General features: G+C 30.2%; 1 protein-coding gene across 7 annotated transcripts in view; it reads left to right on the top strand.

Annotated features, from left to right (window-relative positions):
- Positions 1 to 16,499, top strand: part of LOC136990229 (disheveled-associated activator of morphogenesis 1-like) — a 73,218-nt gene extending 56,719 nt beyond the window's left edge. For all 7 annotated transcript variants that reach the window (XM_067288614.1, XM_067288611.1, XM_067288613.1 and 4 more), the window contains exons 18-25: positions 251 to 357; positions 4,412 to 4,500; positions 4,604 to 4,818; positions 4,906 to 4,967; positions 7,755 to 7,815; positions 9,694 to 9,825; positions 9,931 to 10,101; positions 15,005 to 16,499. In XM_067288614.1, the coding sequence (XP_067144715.1) occupies positions 251 to 357; positions 4,412 to 4,500; positions 4,604 to 4,818; positions 4,906 to 4,967; positions 7,755 to 7,815; positions 9,694 to 9,825; positions 9,931 to 10,101; positions 15,005 to 15,340 (1,173 nt within the window). In that variant the 3' untranslated portion in view covers positions 15,341 to 16,499. The remainder of the gene's footprint in view (positions 1 to 250; positions 358 to 4,411; positions 4,501 to 4,603; positions 4,819 to 4,905; positions 4,968 to 7,754; positions 7,816 to 9,693; positions 9,826 to 9,930; positions 10,102 to 15,004) is intronic.
- The last annotated feature ends 5,858 nt before the right edge of the window (positions 16,500 to 22,357 follow it).

Below are 22,357 nucleotides of genomic sequence, written 5' to 3'. Positions count from 1 at the left end.
AGTTTAATATTAAACCATATCTGAAGAATTAACTGTAAGATGCAAGTTAAATCTATTTTAATATAAATTGTAAAGTTAAATGAAAACAAATTATACGTTGATATTTACTTTATTTTGATAAAATAGAACTTATATTGAATTTAAAAAAGAAATAGTAATTCTATATAAAATTATTTAGTTTTTCTATAATTTACTGAAAGTTATTGTAAATTGTTTTTAAATTCTTAATTAATTAATTATTTTTTTATAGTTGTTAAAATTTATGCCAAGTCCAGAAGAAAAAGTCCTTTTAGAAGAACATAGTGCAGAAATTGAAAATATGGCAAGAGCAGATAGATTTCTGTTTGAAATTAGCAGGTTAGAAAATTACATATCAGATACAAGGTGATTCAAAAGTCTTCATTTATAGTCAAAGAATTCACTTTATTATGCAGTGATTTATAACTCATAGAATATGATATATTTGAGTGCCATCTAACTGAATGTTTTTTTTGAGAATACTTGCCAAAATAAAATAATAATAAACAAGATTTTATTTGATTGGAAATCTTAATTTTGCAAAGAACAAAGTTAAATTGATAAAGAATTTCAAGTACATAATTTTGTGACTTGTGTACAAAAACCTTGCATACACTGTGTGATGATTCCTATTTCATGGTTGATTACAAATATAACAAAGAAAAAAGTGATCAACTTACACAATTCATTTAAAGTTGCTACATTTACAAACTTCTCCTCCCGTATTTCAGACTCTCAGATTTTTTCTTTCTTTAATGACAAATTCTGTACTTGTCCCAGCCAGAATAAATAAAAAGAAATGTGTGTGCATACACACCCCACATAAAAACTTCTGTATTTATATTTTCCATTCTTGTCTATCCCGAAAGTTATACCCTCCTTTCTCACGGGGAGCATTCATCCAAGCCAAGCACTCTGGTGATATATATATGTGCACACCAGAAAACAAAAATAACAAATGACCTTGATAGATAATACTTCCCTTTCAATCATGGAAAACACATGTTAACATGTCTGAAGTTATGCACACACATATCAAAAGTATTGTATGTCCTTTTCAAGTGGTCTAGATTTTGTATGAAGACTTTTAAATCATTCTGTACAATACATTTTGTCAAGTAGTTATTTATATTGCTATTAATATTTTATTGAGTTTTTATAATTTTTTTCTGTAATGTGATGATATATATGTGCATTTATATAGTTTTATTATTCTTTACGACCTACATTAATATTTGCAAGAAGTTATTTTTGTTAAAACTTACATAAAACTTGATTAAATTTTAATCCAAGAAATAAGATTTTTAGACTTTTCTAATTCCACTTTCATTGGAAAATTAAAAATTTGATCTGAAATTAGCATCAATGACAGCATGTTCTAACTATCTGTTTTAAACCAAAATATGTAATGATCTAAACTTAACCAGTCTTTGAATTAAAGCCAATTAATATGTACAGTACATTAAAATAAAGAATTGTATATAGTTGAAAATTACATTTATTATAAGAACTCCTTTAAAGTAATAAGGCAAAATAATTTACTGATTTTATAATTTTTATTTATATTTAATATTGAATACAGTAGAGTCCCGAAAACTCGGCCTAATGTGGACCGAAGGGTGGCCGAGTTTGTGAAAATGCCAGGTTATCAGGAATAGGGTTAAAAAAGAATAAGTACGAGTGTTCATTCAGAAAATACTGTACTGTACTTGTATGTATTACTTGCTTGAGAATACAACAGAGAATAAACTGCCCAAATATCCTTAATTAAACAAAGGAAAAATATGTACTTATGAAGGCATAGAGCCTTTACTACATGAAAATGAAAATTAATGAATTCACAGTCATTCACATCTAGTTAGGAAATCGACTAACCCTTGCAAAGGCTGCAGGTAGACTGAACGGCTGAGCGCGCGCCGGCGCCAGACACGTGGTGGAGGAGTGGGAGTGTGGCTGTGTTATCCGGACTGTCGGGTTATCGAGTGCCGAGTTTTCGGGACTCTACTGTATCATAATGAAATCTGTTGTCAAAATTAAAATTTTTCTACAAATAAGCTATTGATAAGTCATATGAATTATGTAAATTAAGTATATTATAATAACATAATCAATTGTAATTTGTAATACTATATTCACTTGTAAGTGAATATGTAACTAATAGCAATATAATGAACTCGTTGTTAATATTTAGCTTAAATTTTAGATTCTTCTGAATTCCATTCTTAACTAGGAGAATTAATTTATATTTGTATTTCTTTATTTAATAGCATAACGAACTTCACAAATGGTTGTAATGATTATCAAGTACATATTTGCATTTATGCTTCATTTTTATCATGTCTATATATAATAATTTTTCTTATATTTGTTGTGTACTAATGTATTATAGTAAGCTCTTATTTTATATGGGGTTGATAGTCATAGATTTGTATTTCTGTAGATAATGATTGACAGTGGTGCACTCAGGATTTAATTTTAGGGAGAGCAGAGTTGAACAGATGAAAAACTTTTTTATGGGAATTCAACAAAATTCCCACCTTATGTGACTGCTAATTCATAAATAGTATAGAAATAGAAGATACAGCATAATATAAATAAAATTAATTTTAATTAAGAAAAGATTTTTGGAAAATTTTCTATATTGTTTGTTTTATTTTTCTTTGGAAGGTCCTAAGACCCCTTGACCTCCCTCTGGATGCACCACTGATGAATAATTAGTGCCACTGAATCTGATTCTTAAATTTGACATAAGTTTGAGGTATGAAAGGTGGAGAAGTATGGTTTGCTAAACCATACTTCTCTATCTTTCAAACAGGGAGAAGTACTAAATGCTATTCACTGTGGTTAATACTAAGATTTGCATGTAGTTTTCTAAAATGTTATTCATTACAGTAAAAACATAAGTGAAATGTTTTAAGCATGTTTAAATGTTTTTGTATTAAATGTAAATGGCTTCATAAGTGTCTAGGCAATTATCTGAAACTACTGGGTGTCATAAAAGAAACATTTTTCCATCTTTATTAGTAGTTTATTCAATCTTTCCAATTATATGTGGAATACATATGACTATGAAATGAAAACTGACATAACTTTAGAAAAAAAGTGATAGTAAAACAAAATGGTAATGCTTCTTTTACTTTTATGACACACTGTACTTAGAGTGAAGCATAAATTTATGTGGAATTTAATTTTATGCAGTATCTGCTGACATGTAACCCCATATAAACAGATGTAGTAAATACAGTACATTCTTCCTTGTAACTGTTATTTGGATTTTACATTGTTTTGTTTTCTTAGCACGATGAAGTACAATTGAATAGACACAAGGCAGTTTTTTACATTATTTATTCATTGTAAACAGTTGACTAAAGAGGGGTACCAGAGACCCGAAACGTGAATCGACCAATGAATAAATAAAGAATATAAAAAAACTGCCTTGTGTCTATTCAATTGAACTTCATCATGCTGAAGAAACAAAGTATATAAGAAGATAATGTAAAATCTTATTAAATTTGAAACCATGTTATTATTTATATTAATTTAGGATCAAATACAGTAATACCCCGAACTTACACGATAGGTGGGACCGAGCGATAACCGCGTAAGTCGGGTATAATTTCGCATATAAATACAAACAAATTATTTTTAATTGGGGCCAGAGACTAAAGAAAACAATAATTTAGAAAAAAATGTTTAATAAAATCTTAGATAATACATACGTATGTATAACAAATTATATTATGAAAATCGTAAACTGAAGTTATTTTGATGTAGAAGGCTTCATAAAATCTAACAAATTCGTCTGACAGCTCAAAGATTGTTTTTTTCTCCCGCAAAATTTCCTCGTAGCATGCTAGTAATTTTTTAATTTCTTGTTTAGTAGAAGAAATGTGCTCTTCGTTGGAGTCTATATTTTCTAAAATTTGTAACCCCTTTTCATTTTTGTATCGATGTCTTTAATAATGTTAACTTTACATTCCAAAGATAAAGTTTTTCTTTTCTTGTTTGATGCAGAAGAATCAGTTCTACTTCGTTTGGATGACATAGTAGAGTCTCTCAAGTCTCCGTAGATATAACAAACACAGAAATAAATAACACAAAATAAATTGTAGCTATGCGTCGATGACAGGTCCGAACATGCAAGCTGAACAATAGTGTGGGGGGAGTGAGTAATCAATAGATGCTTGGCGCTCAAACAAAAGACGAATCGACAAAATTTAAAAATCGCATAACTCCAGGTTCGCATAAGTTGAGGTATTACTGTAGGTAATATCATTTAGATTTAACTTTTACAAATCATAAAAATATATAAATACCTTACATAAGTTTAATATATATTACACCTGTTTTTACAGCATGATTTTGAAAATAAATTTCCTGTTTTTATTAATAGAATAGTCCATTATGAACAGAGAATTAGAACACTCTTTTGTAAAAAGAAGTTTCAAGAAAGAATTAGTGACTGTAAACCAAAAATTGAAGGTTACAAATTTTTTTCATATAGTTAAAAGTTTATATAATATTTAAAAAAATTTTTTTTATTTGTGTTGTTATTAAATTAATTTATTAAAATAAATTATTTCAGCTGTGTTAGAAGCTTCAAAAGAAGTACAAAGAAGTAAAAGATTAAGAAAACTCTTAGAATTAGTATTAGCAATTGGTAATTACATGAATAGAGGTCAAAGAGGAAATGCAATTGGTTTTAGAATTGCTAGTCTTAATAGAATAGCAGACACCAAATCAAGTATAAATCGCAATCTGACTTTATTACACTTCATTATTGGTACAATTGAGAAAAAAGTAAATATTTTAAAATTTTGTCAGAAAAAAATAATCATTTCAAAAAATTTTTTGTATTTCATTTATGATATTCTTTTCAAATTTTAGTTTAGAGATGTTATTAAACTGGAAGAAGACATACCTCATGTTCGAGATGCTGCAAAAGTCAAGTAAGTTTCATTGAAATACTTTGTTCAAATAAAGTTTTTTAATACTATACTTAGTTTTACAAAGAAAACAGATAAAGTAGTACTATTTATTACACAGATTTATGTACAATATCAGAAATTCAAGACATATTAATACACTCCTCAAAAAATGAAATTGCAACACTACAAAGGAATGCAGCTAGCCACATGCAAATTGCAGGACCGGTAGATGTGACAGAGATATGCAAATGATTTAAAAAAACAAAGATATGCAACATACACCTGTTTATTCAATAATGAATGTGGCCCACAGAAGCAGCTGTACAGGTCGCTATAAGATGAGGCATACTATCAATGAGGTGATTAATGGTTGCCTGAGGTATTCCTTGCCAAGCTGCATCCACTTTGGTGTGCATGTTGTCTATGGTATGTTGTGTTGGTCCCTGGTACATCTCACATTGGATGAAGTTCCACAGGTGTTTGATGGGAGAGGAAGCCAGAGAAAGATGAGAATTCCATTCAGGCTGGTGAGAGTTTACCATGTGACATGCAGTCTGGCATTGTTTTGCTAGAGTACCATGTTGAGTGCAGCCTGCACCAGTGTCTGAACCACAGGCCCCACAATTTGTGTGATGTACTGTAGAATACCAGAGTGGCTGTCATAGTACTGGACATGTGCACCAGGGTGTTTACTGATAAAACATCATGCTTCCCCAAACCATGATACCCATTGTGGGACCAGTGTGATGCTAGGTGAAAATAGCTGACAAGTAGTGTTCCCTGAGATACTGCTAAACTTGTCCACAGCTGTCATTCCTCCACAGACAAAAGTAGGATTCATCTGTAAACAATACCTGATGCCATTCAGTGGTCTATTGGCAATGATGACAACACCATGCCAGGCATGCAGCCCTCTGTCAAGTGGTTAATGGCACCTTGGTTGCTGGTTACTGTGTGAGCAGTCTGACTTCATGCAACCTGTTGTAAATGGTTTGGGTGGACACAGATGCATCTATTGATAATGATAGATGGCTCGAGATGTTGCGCTGTGGTGGATGGGTCCACCATTCAGCAAATCTGCTGGATGTGTGCTCTGTCATGCACCAGTGCAATCCACTCCCTCTTCAGAGTGTTTGCAGATGTTCAATCATGTCACACATTACTGGATGGTACTCACATCATGCTTAACACACTGGCAACTGTGTGCATCGACACACCAAGGTTGCACAGCTCCACAATATGGTTTTGTTTCCCAGCCATTGACTAGTGGTATTCAGCTTGCTATCATCCCTGAAGCATTTTTTATGCTTCTTCAAAATTTCAGCAGCTGCAAACCATCTCTGATAGCATTTATGACCCTAGCTGGCTTCTGGTCTTTATAGCCTGAAACTGGGTACCACATACCCTGATGTGTATGCAAACTTAATCATTTGCATATCTCTGTCACCTCTACTGGTCTTGCAATTTGCATGTAGCTATATGCATTCCTTTGTGGTATTGCAATTTCACTTTTCAGGAGTGTAGTTTATTAATTAGTGGTAAAGATATGAAATCATACTCTAGAGGAGATGTAAATCTAAATAAATTTTTATTAATTAAAAAAAAATTGTAGGATTTTAAGACAAGAATTTTTTCAAATGATTATACGGTAAGGAATTTACATCTAAAATTAAGATTTGCAAGAAGAGATTTACGTATTTTATAAGAAATCAAAGTTCAAATCTCATTTATCAAAATTAGTGATTTTTCATGACTAATTTAGATTGTATCTTAATTCTGATTTTTCTTCAGAATAACTGAAATATTTAGATCAAATATACTTAAAAATAAGAAGTTAGAAATTAGTTATACAGAAAAGAGCAACCTGAGTGAGAGGAACCTGATTGAGAAGGAACAAAAGGAAATTCATGCCTTTAGATACAGATTTTTTTTTTTAACTGTTTGGTCCATTGATTGCCCTCATCTAATTGGTCTCAGTTCCTTGTTCACACTTTCCAATTAGTCTTTTACCTGTTTCTAGGGAAAATTTCAGACCAACTCAGGCCACAGGAGAGGTTGACATCAACATTTAGTCCGATGCCAAATTCTGATTCCAACTGCAGGTTGTTGATCTTAGGATTTGAAATCTTTATTGACATCCTGATGTTCTACAAATTATAACAAAAACAAATAATAAAAAAAAGTAAAAATAAATAATCAAAATTTTTTTTGAGCAGATTTAGAGAAGGTTCAGACCCTGTCTGAAGCCTCACAAATGATATATTCATCATCATAACAACAAACAACAAATATTATTATAGATCATTTGACATTAAATAAAAATAGAATTATGTTACACATTAAATTCAATATACTGGATGATTCAGAAGTCTTTTGACATAACAGTCACTTGCAATACCAAGAATGTAAAATTTTCTTTATTTTGTTTTATGCAACAACAGAGTTTTTAGTATGGGTTTTTTGGTTTTTGTTTATGTATGCATGTATTTATTATTAATACATATTACATATTGCATAAATGGCTGCTTATGTCAAAGGACTTTCAGATTACCCAATACATTTGTTTATTATTAAATACAGTATATATTTTTGTATTAAATATATCATATTTAATATTTAAATACTAAAATATTGAAATCTTGGGTTTTTATTTTTTTTTATAAGCTTTTATATTTTCATTACATAAATTTATTGATAATTTAAGAAATTAGTTTAATATTGCTAATATATAGTTTTATTTCATTACAGTTATTTATTTTAATGACTTTATAATATATTATTTAAATTAACAAATTTTATAAATTTTAGTTTAACTGAGTTAACAAAAGAAATTCAATGTATGAAATCTGGTTTACAAGAAGTTCAAATGGTAAATATGTTTTTGATGATTATTATTATATTAATTTAAGTACTGTATATTTCTGCAGATAAGACAATAGTTGAATCATAAAAAAAGGCCCCCAAAATCTGGGGTTGTCTTATAAGACAGATACAAAAAAAATTATATGAAAATTTATATAAATTAAAACCATTATAAAAAAAACAGACAAACCGTAATCATTTACTAGTAGGTAGTAGGGCATGTCCATAAAATAGAATAGCCCATACGACGTTTTTGTGAATAATGAAGGTCATTACCCGAATGCTCGAATCAGTGCGAACGTTTGCAACAATAGCAAGGCAGAAAATAAAATTTGTTCATTTGAAAAATTACAAATAGGACATAATTCCGTATACGCTACACAGTATTATTATCCAGATGATGATCGCTGATCTAAACTAAATTCTTAGGCCATTGATAGTTTGGGGGTCGTCTTATAGGACAGATATATGCTAAAACTATAAAACTTTGATGAAAATTTATACCTTGTCTTATCTGAAGGTCGTCTTATCTGCGGAAATATATGGTAATTAAAACTTTCAATGACATATTTTAAAGCTGTATTTAAAATATAAATATAATCATGAAACAAATAAATTAAAATTAAACAAAATTACAAGATTGGATCAAATAAAAATCAATTTATCATTTATATCAAAACCAATCTTCAGTTTCCACTGTAGCATTTGATCATATGATGTATGACAGACACTTCTTATATCATTCTGTTGCCAATATTATAAGTAGCATCATTGTTTCAGGAGCAACTTCAAAAATGGATGCTCCAATATATAGCTATTTGAAGGGTAATGTGATCTGTTGTAAGATTTTTGAATATGAAAGGTGTGAAACCAGCTGACATTCTTTTGGAGAATGTCTATAGTTTATGGCAATGCCTGTTTAGGTAAGAGTGAAGTATAAGCGATGTATAGGTTCAACAATGGCATCAAAAAGTAGAAAAGCTGATAATTATGATTGATTGTGGTTTTTATGTAATATCTATATCATATAATAACCTTCTGCAATATTGTCTGAAACCAACAATAATGACAAAAAGGAAGAATTTGTTACTCTCCAGACAATGATGAAATAACTATTGCAATTATTCAAAAACTGTATCTTGAGATCTTACCTCATCCAGTACAGTTTTTAGATTTTACTCCCAGAACTTTCTATTTCTTTAGCTCACTAAAAGAAATGCTTTTCAGATGACATTTCAGTCAAATTATTTAGGATTTCAATCAAATTTCTTGTGCTACCAAAAAAGTTCTTCTCACAAGGTGTTAAGTTATTGGTCAAATTTGGAAGAAGTTGTGAATAGAGAGACTATGTTGAAAAATAAAAATATTTGGTGGTCTTGTTTTAGTTTTATGGGAAATAAAGTTATTCTTCTAGTTTTTATTTGACTGTACTTCATAAAATAAGTTGCTAACTATCAATAAATCTACAAGAACTGATTGCCGTATTTTATAATAAAAGATTAAATCAAATTTGTTATATATTTTATGATCAAGAATTACATGTGATGATTGGAAATTCTAATTATTTTGATGTGCTCATGTCTCGTAACCAGTGTTCTAGAATCTGGTTCTCTCTTTCAATGTTGATTAATAAAATTAACCAAAAATGTTTGTTTTTATACAGATTAAATGACAAACACTAAAAAAAATTTAGTTGATGAATTTTTCATTTGTAATATTTTAAATGTTTTTCATTTTTATTATTATTATTATTATTTTTAGTGCAATAAGCCATTGTTAGAACAAGAAGAAATACTACTTAGCATTAATGGAGTTGATATGCGTAAAAGGAAAACTTTTTCAATGAATAGAAACATATAATATAAATTGTGTTCAATAATTGCAGGAATTAGAATTTCATCGAAGTCATCCTCAGCAGTCAGGAGATAAATTCATTCCAGTAATGAAAGAATTTATAACTAGTGCAACATACAGATTTTCTGAATTAGAAGATAGTTTTCAAGATATGAAACAAAGGGTATTGGAAATATTTAAATTATTTCATTTTAAAATTTAGAAGCTTTGTGAAAAATAAAATAAACAAATTAGTTAATAATTTTAATAATTATACTTTTTTATTCAGTATGAGACTGTGGTTAAAATGTTTGGAGAAGATCCTTGTCAAATACAACCAGATGAATTTTTTGGAATTTTCGATTCCTTTTTACTTTCATTTAGTGAAGCTCGCCAAGACAATGTTACTTTTCAAAGAAAAAAAGATGAAGAAGAGAAAAGAGCAAAACAAGAAGCTGAGGTATTTAGTAATATTTTTTATTTGTTTCATGTTTCATGTTAAGTTTGTTGCAGAGGCCAGGGTGTTGGTCTTCCACGGCCAACCTATCATTTGGAAAATGCTGCATGAAGGAAATTATGTAGGCGCCATAAAAACTTTTTGAGTTAATCTTTATTTTACTACAAACAGCATTTGGATAGACTGCTTTATTTTTTGAAATAGAATTTTTTAATAATGTAGATCTTTTTCGGATACCTTGTATATCTAGGTATATTTATGTCTATATTAGAATATACAGTAAAACTTGGTTAAGAAGTTCCTGAATTAGAAGTTTTCCCGTGTAAGAAGTTTAATTTCAGTCTGAATTTTTTCTCCATAGGAATTGTGAAAATTTTTCCTGTATAAAATGTTCCCATTTAAGAAAATTGCCTGCTTAAGTATACTGAAATCCTTGTCCATAACTAGAAAATGGATTTACTTTAGAAGTTTTTCAACTCCATCCTATGAAAAATTCTATACATTTTAATTGCATATTGAAAAAGAATGTACAGAATTTTGTGTCATTATGTATACAAGTTTGAGCTATTTTGAATATAAATTTACAATTTTTCAGAACTTGCTGTTTGCTTCAACTATTGTAAGTTCGCCGAAATGGGAGGGAGTTTTTATTCCCAACCGTCGGGATGGCTAAGGACTATACGCATGTGGGTGGCGGTTTTGAGGATGCAGAAAAACAAGCGTTTCACATAGAAATTGTTTATTTTAGTCGAAAATGCTTACATAAATTTAGCAATGGTCCTTGAGTTCAGAGCTTTAGGTTGTTTTCGGTTTCGGTCTGGTCCTACGCTGGAGGGGCCTCGTAGCAACGTCGAGTTAAAAGTTCGAAAATCTGAAGAGACAGTGCACAAAAGATGAACGGAAACACCACTATTGGAGGTAAATGAACACAACAGGTAGTCTAGAGGAAGCTCTTCTGTCCTTGACATCGGAGGCTTTATAATTTTCTCGGGATCGAATCATCGCTAATTGGCTAACTCTTCTCCTCCTCGCTTCCCAATTGGTATCCCACCTGTCTCCAGGTGTAAATGGAGCTTCGTTAGGTCGCAGGAAAGGTCGACAAGAGAAGGTTTATCCGACACTGTCTTTTAGACTATGATCACGTTTAATCGTTGACTATGACACCTATGCTCATTTTGATATTTTTTTCTTTCTAGTTTCGTTTTGCTTTCTAAACTGTGTCTTAAAATCTTTAATATTTTTCTTTCTAAATTTTCTTTACCTAAAATTTTGTTTTTCCCGTTACTCTTTATGAGCGTCGACGTCAAAGTCCGGTGTCGCCGACTCGACACTTATAAAAGTTATAATCTTGGGGTTTGACTTAACAAACTTGTACATATCCCTTTTTTGGGGGGGCTATTTCTGGGCCTCACACTATACTTGAAGTAAACAGCAAGTTCTATCAAGGATACAATAGATATATGATACTGTTAAGTTTTAAACAAGTTTTAGTATGATATCTGTAGATCTGTAATTTGTGAAAATCATAAATGTGTTTTTTCACCTCACATAACAAAACCAATGAAGCAGGCTATATTAAGGCTGATTGTAACCTCTATGGTTGTGCATGTAATATCCAGAAGATGGTGTTAAAAATGCAATGATTTTTATTGGAAAAATCCTTTTCCAAAAATTCTCAAAAATGGAAGCAGATAGAACCAGTTTTATGCATTAGAATCCTATTTAACTTTTCTATTAACATACAATTCAGAATTTTTAAAATTGAATTTGTTAATTTACTATGACTTTAAAAATTCATAGAAAATTAATGAAGTCAATTTCAAGTTGAGAGAGGGGGAACAGGAAACTTTTTTCCTAGCCCAGAGAAAACTAAAGGCCTCTAATAATTCCAAACTGTATAAAATTAATGTTATTTTTACTAACAGAAAATAAAATCCTTAAGACTGCTCTTTATTAAGATTGGCATGGAGTCACTGACTGTGTACTGTATAAGGAATCAGAGTTGCCAATCTTTTGGAGGTTGATTTCTCCACTTTCCAGATGCCTAAAGTAATTCTTAATATCCATTTGAAAGATAATTGTTTTCTTAGGTAGTGTGCAAAATTTCAGATTTTTTTCAATTGCTGAAAAATAAGCGATTGAAAAGTGCAAAAATTGCCAAAAACACTATATTATCTTCTTTCTCTTTTTTCTTCATCTGGCACTTCAGATACTCCTAGAGAAAAACTATTGGATCTAGAAAGCTCAAATTTTAAACTTAAGTCTTTTTTGTTATCAGTGAGGGGCATACGAAACTTCCGGGTCAATAGATCAAAGTTCATGTGTTTCCTATAGAGGTATTTTACTTTTATTGCTTAATTTTATACTTATAAGAATAAAACTGCATTGAAATGAACTGTTTCTATTCAAAATGTTATTCAGAATAACAAAACCCAAATTTATATAAATTAAAACTTTTTTTATAACAATTTTACTAATGGCACATTGTATGTCATTGCTTTAGGTTTTAGTATAATAACACGGCCATTAACCAAAACACAATTGATATTGAAAAAAAACATCTGAGATGTAAAAAAATTACTTCAAATAAAAAATTATGACAATTTACATGACAGTCAAATTTTTTTTCTTAGTAATCTTTCTTAAGATAAGCTTGGTGTTTTGAAGTGGTACCCACAGATTTTTATTAGTTTTTTACATTTCTCTTCAAAGCGCAAAGCTTATTTCTACCAAAGGAAAACACCTAAGAAGAAAAATTTGGCTGTCATCTAAATTGTCATAATTTTTTACATCTCAGATGTTTTTCTTTAGATAAATAAATAGTCTACATATTTCATTTGTTCAAAAAACAAAAGGCTTCAGGAGACTACTAAGAGGCAAAAGAGCCTGTTTTACCCCTTGGCCCTGTACAAGCTCTCGATGTCCTGATTGCAGCCCCAGCATTGCAAGTCTGAATGATAGTAATGTTTGATTAACTCTTCCTCTTTATAAAGGTTGTCAAAGGCATTTTTGATTATCATACTCGTAATGTTATTCTGCTATATAAAGTTTCTGCACTAGATGGTGAAATCAGTTGCATGTTTGGTTTGTAAATTTCCTGCATAATCCGGTGTGTTTCTTCATTAAATGATACTGTACAGTTTCATTCATTAGGCCAAGTATTTACAGAGATAGACATTCTCAAATACTGGAAGTTACTTTACAATCACTCAACATGTAAAATGTGTTCTGTTAAATAACAAAATGATTTATGCAGGATATATGGTTTTGCAATTTCATTGCTGTTTATACAAATAGCCATTTATAAAATAAAATAATATGAAATTACTTTTTGATAAGAAAATGGTGACACACACATATATATATATATATATATATATATATATATTTGATTTTAAAGTGTGTCCCATAAATATACAGTAAAGGCATTAATAGATCCACATAAAATCATTCACACTGAAAACTTTGCAGAAATAATTTATTTTTACCTTGCTTGAACTTTCATAAATGCACATATAAAAAATGATTACCATTTATTGAGACAGAAAAAAATAAACAACAATTTTAAAGAATTACAATCAATTTGACTGTCCCAAAAATACAAAGGCATATAACAAAATTAACTGAAACAGTTAATGACATGTCAATAAATTATATTTAACAACCTAATATCCAACAAACAATTATTTATTGTGACATTGTTACAATACCAGGCTGCAATTTTTAATAACTTTTTAATTTAAAATATATGCTCTTCACCTCAAATTAGTAGTGTCTTACCCCTGTACATTATACTTTTCTGTTAGCAATAGAGTCATGCTGTTCATCTATCTAACTCCTTTCATGGGAATATTTTTGAAATAACGTGATTTCCGGTTTGCTTCAGAAGTCACGTTAGTTGTATATAGTTAATCGAGGCCTCCTGCTCTTAAGCTTTCCATGTCTGATGTTTCTTGAGGCCATTACAAAACCATCATTGAGGCCATCCATCATGAAAGAATTAGCCAACACAGAGACATTATCTATGCCTCTGACCCTGACATCAATGTGGAATTCTGCAAAGCATGCCTCTTACATAACTCTTCCAGGCAACCCTTTCTCAAACATCTTGAGCAGGTTGAAATATATAAGGCCACCTGCAAAAAAACTTGCTATTAATTTTTGTGATGTTGACTCCTTCCGCACAGCGTTGAAGTCGTTCTACGTCCTTCTGCACACGTGTTTGGTAATCCCCCATTTGTTTCAGCATTTAATGATTAGTTTGTCTGATGATGCTCATTCAAGACAGGCAAAAATTTGCTGGTTTATAGGTTTAGTGTGTTTTAATTCTAACTTTTTAATGAAAATGTCTTCTGCAAGTTCTAAAATGTCACAATAGGCAGACTCAGTTGCATTTGAACTGCTAAATCTTTCTCTAGACAGTGTTTAATTACAATCACCCACTCTATCTCTATTATAAATATATATCTCTTATATGTTACAATGATATTTGCATAAGATATATCGTATTCAACACAGAAACAAACAATAAAATAACAGTTATCATATTTCTAAATAAAATTGATTTTTATTGGATTTTTGCTTCATATTTAATCATGACATTTTTATACTAGTGCTCATTGTAAAAAAGTTTTCTTATAAGCAAAATATTTTAGTAGTAAAAGTTTTATATAAAAAAAAATCTATTCACATTAGCAATTGAATTACTTTTATCATATTTTGAAGCTTCAATTTAAACATATATTATTTTAAATATATATTTTTTTTCATTTGAGAGAGAGAGATTTTCAAATATTCTTTAGAAAATACCTTGTTTTCATTTTTTCTATATTTTTAAAGTTATATTTTATTTTATAAATCAAACAAATGTATAAGTTATTTTTTTCTATTTATAATATATTTCTAGCGTAAAAGTAGCAGCAACAGTGGTGATAAGTCCAGTAAAGAGAGTGCTTTGAAAGGAGTGAATGGACTAAAGAATGGTGCTATAAATGGAATAAGAAGTATTAAAAGTTCAGATAAAGGTGAATTTGATGACTTGATATCTGCATTACGTACTGGTGATGTCTTTGGTGACGATTTTGCTAAGTATAGGCGCAATAAAAAGAGAGGAAGTCAGCCATCTCCACTTCAATCTGTTGGTCTGAACGGTGAAAGTGGACAATGGAGAACAGTCCACCTTGCAAGAGAATCAAGTCGAGAAAGAATTCTTGGTTCCCCCGGTCACAACACTATGGGTTAAACAAATAGTTTATTATAATATAAAAAAATCGGTAATATAAATATTATTGACCCTAAAAAATGCCAATAGAAAAATTACAGATGAAACATCAGTGACTGTAGCTGATGTTTTATTTTTAACCATCTAATCTCATTGAAAATAATCAAAGATTCATATACGTGAGCTTGGAGTGGAAAGTATATTATTGGCCATACTCATTTAATTCATTACGTCTGATGTCCAAGATGTATCTTGGATCGAAAAATGTGGATCTCTATTAACAAGTGCCATATACAATTGGCCATTTTTTTGTAATATAGACTGAAGAATTTCCGTTTAAATTGATTGTATCAAAAAACAAAAAAAATAAAGTTGCTTAAAGGAATTATAAAGTTTGTTCAAAACAGAATTGAGTTCGAGAAAGTTTTACTAAACCATCGTAGCGTTGATGTTCCTGTAGAGTGATAAAATTGTGTGACCATAATGTTCCACCCAGAATAATGTTACTAGTAAATAAAAAAGAAAAAAAAACAGGAGGAATGGAGTGTAAATGTTAAAATTAGATAGGTGGCTGAAAGTCATAGTACAAAAAAAGTAACAGGAATTCCAAATTTGTATACTGCCTGTACATTTTAAAATGTATTATTGCAGTTGTAATTCTTAAAAATATTTCTTATGAATATGTATGTCTTCACATAAGTTGTAGATGCTATATATATAAAAATATATATATATATAAAAGGGAAAATGCATTGCAAAAATTTTTGTTGCTCTATGCAAAATAGAACAACTTTGCCAATTTGATATAATTAATGTCATAAACTGAATTGTTTTGATAAGGAAAATTTATAACAAATGATTTTGCAGTTTTTAATAGATTGATAATTTTTGTAATATCGAAGACAAAAAAACGAGACTTTTTTATGTTTCTTGTGATATTTATATGATGATATTAGTATATAAATGAAGTCATTATAAATGTGTTTTACACTTTTGTACTGTATATTTCTAAATTTTCAATAATTGGGTGGGAAGGCTGCCAATTCATTCCTTTTTTTGTTTTTTTAAATAATTAATTAAATAATTAGCAATCCGTCTGTTATCAATTATCTTAGTTATCAAATTTGAGTATTACAGTATATTATTTAATGATTTAAATAAGAAAAAATTTTGTTGCAATTCTGCCGATATTTATTTTGTATAAATTTACAATAATTTTTGTTTTTAGACAAAATAAAAATTTGATATTTATAAAACTGTATAATTTTTATTTATATGTATTTATTTAATTAATTTATTAATTATTTTGTTATTATATTAAAGTATGTATATAATAGGTATTTATAAAATATATAAATATATCCTTTAGCAAATCTTTTGATCATCATTGGCCTTCCTACCCTATCATTTTCTACTAAAGAAATCATAAAATGTTTTTGTGGAGATTAATTTTTTTATAACAAACTTTTGTACATTACTTTTTTATATATGTTATTGTGTGTAATTCTTATGCAGTGAACAAATCAGCTCTTTGTATTCATATAATTTTTTATATTGCTGCTGCCATTGCAGTGTGCACTGTGTTGTAGTGTAAGGTGCTATTATATTCTTTGGTATTTAAAGTATTTATAAAAGGAAAAAAAATGATTCAGGAAATTATTGCCTCTGTCCTATATCAAATGTTATGTAATGAATGTCGAGTAACACTACAGTTGGGAACAAAAAAATGAAAAAAGCAGTGTTGTGCTCCGTATTGTCGACATATCCAACCACAAATCATGTCCTTTTTAATCAATTTGTGCCATGTTGCATGTTTACTCCTATATATAATCATCTAATGTACATGTCAATTTGGCAACATTGCTATTAAACAGATTGAAGCAAGACTTTTTGAATTAATTTTTTACAATCATTAGACTACAATATGTGCAATTTTATCTACAAAAGTTTATTGTATTGTAAAAAAAGATGCTGCTTTGTGAACTGTCCCGACATTTTCTATTGAACCTATCAGTATTATTTTGAAATTCCATCTATTTCATTATATTTTTATGTGCTTAACGAGTCTCGTACATTTTTTTTTAAGCAAGAATATTCCAAATTGACGTAGATATATTGTAATCACTTGCACAATTATGATTTATCTATAGGTAGAACCTGAGTTTTTAAACTGTTTTTGTTTTCATCTACAATATAAACACTATTATTTTATAAAATTAAAGCAATCCCATAACTTATGTCCAAAATTTCATTAAATCATCACCATATTTTCTGTACATTTTGTATAGGTAAATTTTCTTCATATTCTTCATAACTTCATATTTTTCAATAATGAAGTTTTTGTCTGAAGAATTCTATGAAGTTTTCCAAATTAAAGATTAGCAATTCCATTTTTAATTAATTGTTTTATGTAAATTCTACTATTATTGGGAAATTTATTTCGTACTGATATTATTTGAAGTAACATAAGTTATCGTTGGAAAATTACAGTTTATGTATTCACACCTATTTTTTACATTATAAATGAATCAATAAAAGCCTGTTGTGGAAAAATCCTAGTTTGTTTTTCCTTTATTTAGCAAATTTTAATATACAGCACATGGAACTCTATATTAAAATTCTACTTAAATTTTCTATTTCACTGCAGTTTATATTTTTAATGAATGTAGACTAAAAAATAGCCAGGAAAGCATTCAAGGGTTCAAAAAACTAATTAAAATATTTAGCTAATGTATATGTATTTGCAATTAAAATCTTTGTTTTATTATATGATACTTCTTAAAATTGAATATTATCAGGTCAGTCCATAAGTCCATGCACATTTCTATGACCTTGAGAAAAATCTTGTTTTGCTGTTAAAAATGTCAGTCTAATGTGATAATTTTTACACTGAAGTGTTAAATTGGATCTCATTCATATAATACTGTTCAGAATTGTCAACATTTCAGTTGTTTATTTTCCTTAAAATGGAAGTAACCAACGAATACAAAAGACATGTTTTATACTTTTTATTTTTAAGTGGTGAGAATGCTACAAATGCAGCCATAAAAATAAATACTGTACATAATCAAATAGTAATTATTGCAAGGATTGCACAGAAGTGGTTTGAAAGATTTAGAAACAATGATTTTACTGTGGAGGATGAGGCTCGTACTGGAAGACCCGTTGACTTTGACGATGATGCTCTCTCTGCACTAGTTGAAGCAGAACCGTCTTTAACAGTTGATGAAATTGTGGAACGTTTAAATTCATCCCACGGAACTGTTCATAGACACCTACAACAAATCTTTTTTGTAGATAAAAATACGCATGAACTTATGGACTGACCTGATATTATAAGTGAAATATATGCAAAACAAATGAGCAAATTTTTTTCAAGCATCCAGCGCTTATAAAATAACTAGAAAGTCTGACTTTAACTCATGCAAATCATTGTTAATTGATGTTTAACAGTTAAGTAAGCTTTTTCAGTTATTTAAAAAAGATCACTATAAATTAAAGATTGAAATTATTCTATTCTTAGAAATAACATCTTAATTGAGATGTATGAAGTATATACAGTAAAACCTGTCTATGGCGACCACCCACGGTTCATTAGTTAACTGATCATTAGTTACCCTGCGAAATTTAGAATATCCTTAATGAACATTATAGTTGGCATTAAATAATTTCAGTACTTTGTGTGTGTTAAGGACTTAATCATGTGTGACAGTTAAATTTCGCTGCTTAATTGCCCTTGTGATAAACCATTTTTGCTTTCTCTGATAACTTTAACACGATCTTCTAACGACAGCACTTCTCATTTTTGTTTTCAGGACAATTTCGAACAAACTGAAATGAATTTCCTTTGTTGCTAGACCAATTTCAAGGGTGGGAGAAGTGCCCGAGGTGGGTTCGAACAATGGTTTAGACTAGATATATTTGCAGAAGTGGTCACTTATTACAGTTATTGTATGCTGTTTCGGACCAAAAATCAATGCCCGCGGTCGCGTTACCCAGGTGGTCGTTTAATACGGGTAACTTATACGAAGACTATGTATGAACTATTCCGTGCCAGAAATTTTTGCCCATTTTGACAGGTGCCCGTCGAATGCAGGTGGTCACCTAAGCAGTTTTCACTGTGTGTATTTCTATATATATACATTTTCTGTAGTTTCAAAGAACATTAAAATGTATAATAATCATTTGAATAATTTAAAAACTCAATAATAATAATATGAATAATGAAAACAATAAAAGCTATGATTTTCAAAGTCAAAAATGACTAAACATATATATATGCATAATGCAGTAAACAATTTCAGAAAATTACTGTGATGAAAAGAATATGTACAATTACAGATGTGAACTACACTGTTTGAACCTTAACCTTAACAGAGTTGTAGAACATGCCTATAGGAGCAAAAAAGTTAAAGGAACCATACCTCTAAATCATATGGCACCTTTGAAATTTTTGCTCCTATGGGCATGCTTTACAGCTTTATTAAGGTCCCAGAAGTGTCATTCACATCTGCAATTTTACTAAAGACCGAAAGTACAGTATTATTGTACAATATCCTTTTATACTCCAAGTGGCATGGTAAAGTGACTAATAAAGCTTAATAAGCAAGCCAATGATATAGCCCGTTTAATTTGAAACTGACTATATCATTGGTTTACTTATCCAGATATATCAAAGCCGCTTTACCAGGCAATGCACACATTTATACGACATTCATGACGTCACAATAAAGCTATCCATATGATATTGAGCACAAAATCATATTAGTCGTATAGAAGTCATAATAGAAATCTTGCTTTCAGCATTCACGAAGCACAAATGTAAATTTATACAATAGAATTTGGGGAATAGGTAGTGCAGATGCTAAAGGAAATGGTTAATGTTACTATGGTGCCAAAATGGCGGCTCATCTCTGATTCAAGGAAACAGAAGAAAGAAAACAGTGGGGACGCACGTTCTAACCTAACCTAACCTATTCTACTAATTACCATAATTATTACCAACCAAATTATTAGAATAGCTTAGGTTAGGTTAGAACGTGCGTCTCCACTGTTTTCTTTCTTCTGTTTCCTTGAATCAGAGACGAGCCGCTATTTTGGCACCATAGGTAACATTAACCAAGGAAATTATAGCAGAAATTTATATACAGGGTATCCCATAAATTTGTAAATAGTTTAAAAATTCATAAAAGTTGAAAGAATTGGTATATTTGAATGCGGTTTGCGTAAAAGTTATTCTCACAAAGGAGGATTTTTTTTGGGTACAGAAAAAGAAAATAATTCAAATTTTTGTCGGTAGAGGGCGCTGAACGCAAGAAAGTCTCTGGAATTGTGGAATCCGAGTCTTATAAAATGCAAGGTATACACATAAACCCACGAACAAGAACAAGAACAAGAACAAATGCAAGGTATACGATTAACAGCTCACTTCTGAGTTTTCCTGTTGTTGGCGCTGGCGTACGGTTTTCATTATGATGATGACGTTGGTGGATAAAGCACTATTGGTGAAGTTGTTTTATCTCAGCCACAAATCGCCGGCTGAAACTTTACGAAGGTTTAGGACACAGAAGAGAACGTTACCATACCAAAAATTTATTTTCAGTAAAAGAAAAATAGGAGGGCCATACAATGCAATTCATTCCAGAAGGCTGTTCGAGTACAAAATGAATTTTGCTTCATAATGAATAATGTAAATTAGATGAATCCCTTCCAGACCCTAAAAACACACTTAAAAATGCATTAAAACCCGTTAAATTCTGGTTTTAATGCATTTTTAAGTTTGACAAGAAGCAAATTTGACAAGAAGTTTACAAACCAAGCATACGTAAACCATATAAAAACAAATAAAAAAAATACCCAGGCCATACGCAATACAGAGTGGCAAAATATGCCTATTAATTGGGTTGCACAAAAAATTTTTGCATACTTTTAATAGTTGTCGCTTCTTAACGCGTGTGATTTAATTTTAACAGTTGTGAAATTGCCGTGAATTTACTTCACAAGTACAGTAAATCTACTGTACTTGTGAAAAAACTCCAAATAATTAAATACAGTAGTTGTTTGTCGCCATGCTTTGCCTTCTGGGAAATTTTCTGCGGACGTTCATGATATAACGCTGTAGAAACTGTAAAAATATCCGTAATGTGTATGGGGGAAGATGCACCTAAACTTAAAACATGTTAAGTGTGGTTTTAAAAGTTTAGAAATTTTGAACTGAAGTTTGCACGCTCAAAAGCTATCGACGAAGAAAAACTGTAGGAAGAAATTGTTAAAAATCGACGAATAACTCGTGAACTTTCAACAAATCTCAATGTGTCACAAGCACATATTGTTTAGCCGAATGCCCGTTGGTGGCAGTATATTGCTCTGAGGGATCCAGGATCGAATCCGTATAGGTCGAAAAATCCCCAGGAATTTTTCGGGGGGGGGTAGTCCGTTCGGTAATATCGGGCCTTGTTTCTCACCACCCGGCCACCCCATTGTGGGCCTGGCCGAACCCATAATGGGCTTGCTAAAAAAGGTCCTCTTAGTGCCCACAGATCGGAAAGAGTTTTAAAAAAAGGCCAATCTAAGGTTTAATTTTTATCATGAAAAAATTTTTTTATGAATGGCAAAATTAAAGTTAAAATAAAAATATTTGCATTAACAGAAAATTTGTTCTTGCAGATCGTTAGTTGTGTCGAATACCGAGCGATGTTCCCCCTCTTCCGAACACGTGTTCGAATGCCGAATTGTTCGAGTTCGGAGCAGTTCGAGTACCGAGGTATAACTGTGTAATATTTAATATGTAATATAATTATTAATTAACGAGAGATTATCTACGCCTTGTTTTGTTTTTAGCAATCAATCAAAATTAATTCTTTTGAAAATATTTTTAGTTCAAATGTGAGAGGTGGCGCTGCTAAAAAAAACCATCGTGTTTTCCACGTGATGCCAAGTGTTTAAAAAATAATTTCATCTTTCAATTGATTTATAAGTTAGATTCTACAAAAAAAATGAAAAAAAATAAAAATAAAAATGCTAACTGATCATTAGTTA

Source organism: Centruroides vittatus, unplaced genomic scaffold (genome assembly GCF_030686945.1).
Source record: "Centruroides vittatus isolate TY-2023 unplaced genomic scaffold, ASM3068694v2 scaffold_861, whole genome shotgun sequence".
NCBI lineage: Eukaryota > Metazoa > Arthropoda > Arachnida > Scorpiones > Buthidae > Centruroides > Centruroides vittatus.
The sequence above is the reverse complement of the archived record's forward strand: the minus strand, read 5'-3'. Positions and strand labels throughout refer to the sequence as shown.